This window comes from Fulmarus glacialis, unplaced genomic scaffold (genome assembly GCF_000690835.1).
Source record: "Fulmarus glacialis isolate BGI_N327 unplaced genomic scaffold, ASM69083v1 scaffold33219, whole genome shotgun sequence".
Classification (NCBI taxonomy): domain Eukaryota; kingdom Metazoa; phylum Chordata; class Aves; order Procellariiformes; family Procellariidae; genus Fulmarus; species Fulmarus glacialis.
In genome coordinates, this window is record NW_009234453.1 from 2,869 (window position 1) to 5,645 (window position 2,777).

The following is a 2,777-nucleotide window of genomic DNA, read 5'->3' on the forward strand; positions in this document are numbered from 1 at the left end:
GATGGGAGGTCTCGTCTTGCTCCCTTCTAGTTTGGGGAGGCCCGGGAAGCTCTGCGCAAATGTGTTGGAGGATGCTCGCGGCAACGGCAATAATCTGATCCGGAGCTCTTTTCTTCGCAGGTGGACGACGCGATGCTGATGTTTGACAAGACAACCAACCGACACCGAGGTGAGAGCCGTCTTCTGGCCGTAGGAGAGGGAACCGCGGAGGGTTTGCCTCCTGCCTTGCGTAGGGAGGAGTTAGTATCCCAGCAGCAGGGCATGCGGGTCGCAGCTGCTCTTTATCTTGCCTCCAGTCGCCCCATCCTTTTGCATCTGCATCCTTTACCAGCGTCCCTTGCAGCACAGAGAGCTTTTGTCCGGTGCGTTTCCTGTGCTGCAAACTCGCCGAGTTGCAGATATGAGAGGAGGCGGCCCCCTCCCCTGCCCGCTTACCTCCGTGGCTCCAGCCCGCAGTGTGTGTCTTACCTTGTCCCGAGTAATCTGAGCTCCGGGAAAGCTGACACGAGAGCCTGAAGAGTGCCTGCCTCTCGCCCTTCCTCGGCCCGGAGCCCGCTTGTGCTCCCAGGTCACCTCTTCTTACCCGAGTTTTGCTGGTGGAGTCTGGTTACAGGATGGGAGCAAGGCTCTAATATTTGTGCTATCCGGACCCAGCCCACCCGTGGGCGTCCCTGCCTCCCACTTCCCCGGTGAGTCTTTGGACCGATTGCCCCAGAGCATGGCAGGGCTCGACACTAGCAAGCATTGCACCAGCTCAGAGATTTATTGGCAGCAACTTAACCTGCAAACTTAGCTTCAGTGCCTTCCAAATCAGGGCCAGTAACAGCCCTGTGCTGGGGCCACTCTCATGTCTGTGTGTTGTTTGAAGCACTTCCAAGCACCTCTGCCCCCGGATCAGCAAGGGAACGCTCCCTTCTGCTCTCGCTACACTGTGTGCCCTTCAAGTTTTTGCTTTTTTCTAAAGCCGTTAAGTCTACTCCGACTGCTTGGCCTAGGATGTTGTTCCAGCTTCATCTAAAAGGGAAGAAGTGTTAACCCCTGTTCCTCCATGGGTGCCTTCCAGTCACAGTCCAATTAAAGAGTTGTCAGGCATTTCAGAAGGAGCAGGGAGAGCTGCTAGCTGCTGTGGCGGCGGTGTGGGGCTCTGTCCAGGGCGCAGCAGGCCTGGTGGGGGTCTGATGGGGCTCAGGACTGGTTTCAGCATCAGGGTTTTGCTCTTGAACTCCTGAGCCCCTCCGCACGTGGGTGTTGAGGTGAATGGTGTGTAACTGCCTGGGGACAGACAGATGGAGGAGTCTATGGAGAGAGACTTTTCTGGCAGTATGGAGAAAAAGTGGGGTTCTAGGCAGCAGATCCCTTGTCTGTTTTTAAAAGTTATTTTAAAGCACTATGGAATTGGCCAGTTCTGGAAAGCGGAAAGCTCTGCTTAATCCCAGCTTGCTTGTAAAGCAAGCTTAAAGACATCCTCCCACCTGCCTCAGTTTTCCGGAAGCGGCTGCAGTCAGCTGAGAGGAGTTTAGTCTGCCCACCCGAGCTGGTCTTTGCCAAAACTGTCAGGAAAGAGGTTGGTGAGAGAAAGGAGGTGTGAGTGTGGGCCAGGGGCCAGGAACATCCTGTCCTGTCTTACCCCAGACACTAACCTTACTTTGGTGAAACTTTGCAAATCGCTTTGCTTGTGTGTATCTGTCTTGCTCTGTACAACTGCATTGCTGGTATTTGCCTGCTTATACAAGGCTTTATGACTGGTGACTGAAGAGGAAACGTGCAGGGTGTTATTGCTGGTGGGGTGCATTTAGCGAGGATGGTGATGTCCTGGCAAGCAGCTGTTCATTTCTCCACCGACTTTCTTTGTGTGAGCGTCTGTCTGCTGGGATCCTCCCCAGCATTATCAGCCATGCGGTTTGCCTTGCAAATAGCAAAGTTTAAAAAAAATGTACTTTGTTTTGAGAGCAGTTGGGTTCAGAGAGGGTGGGAAGTACAGGATGAGGAGGAAAGGGGAATCTATAAGGGGATGCGCCTGTTCTTCTTGTGCATAAAAGCAGGATTTGCTGGAAAGGGAAGATGAGTGACAGCCATTTTAGAAAAGGCTGATGATACTGTCCTGTGGCTCCTTCTCTTCTCCTGCCAATAAAAGGATGTGGGTAGCGGGTGCAAACTGTGCAGAACTCTGACCTGATCAAGGAGTTTTGCCTTTTCTTCAGGTTTTGGGTTTGTCACATTTGAAAGTGAAGACATTGTGGAAAAAGTGTGTGAAATCCACTTCCATGAGATCAACAACAAAATGGTGAGTGTCTGGGGCAGAACCTGGGGGAGAAGGGGGCAATGGCACAGGGGCAGGGCGTGAGGCGCTTGGGTCCAGATGCACTTTCTCTGTAGTGGGGAACTGGATTGAGTCTTTTCCCCAAAATCACAGCAGCCAGTCTGAGAAAGAAACTCGCAGTGTGGAGGTGAACCAGCACAATGCTGAGCTTTCAAGAAGAGCTAACTGTAATGAGGAATTGTGCGGTACTTGGAGGTTTCAAAGTTACATGAAACCTCTTGGTGGCCTGGGAAGGGCGCAGGTTTTACCTTTATTCAGAAATGAGGAAAATTACGCGTTGAGGCCCTGGTGCAGGGCCAGGCAGAGCGTCAAGGGCAGCACCAGGCGGAGAAAAGCAGTGTTTGAGCTCCCCGTTGCCTGTGGTGGCTGCAGAGCGAGAGGGAGGGCTGGCAGCGTGCAGGCCAGAGGCAGGGACGCTAGGGAAGGACAGCGGGACGGGGAGTGCTGTCGCGGCGGG

At 53.4% G+C, this 2,777-nt stretch overlaps 1 protein-coding gene across 1 annotated transcript in view; it reads left to right on the forward strand.

The window, feature by feature from the left end:
* Nucleotides 1-120: 120 nt before the first annotated feature.
* Nucleotides 121-2,777, forward strand: part of LOC104082509 (RNA-binding protein Musashi homolog 1-like) — a gene marked incomplete at its 5' end in the record, with an annotated part of 11,145 nt that continues 8,488 nt past the window's right edge. The window contains 2 exon segments of the mRNA XM_009585651.1: nucleotides 121-169; nucleotides 2,202-2,284. Coding sequence (XP_009583946.1) covers nucleotides 121-169; nucleotides 2,202-2,284 — 132 coding nt within the window.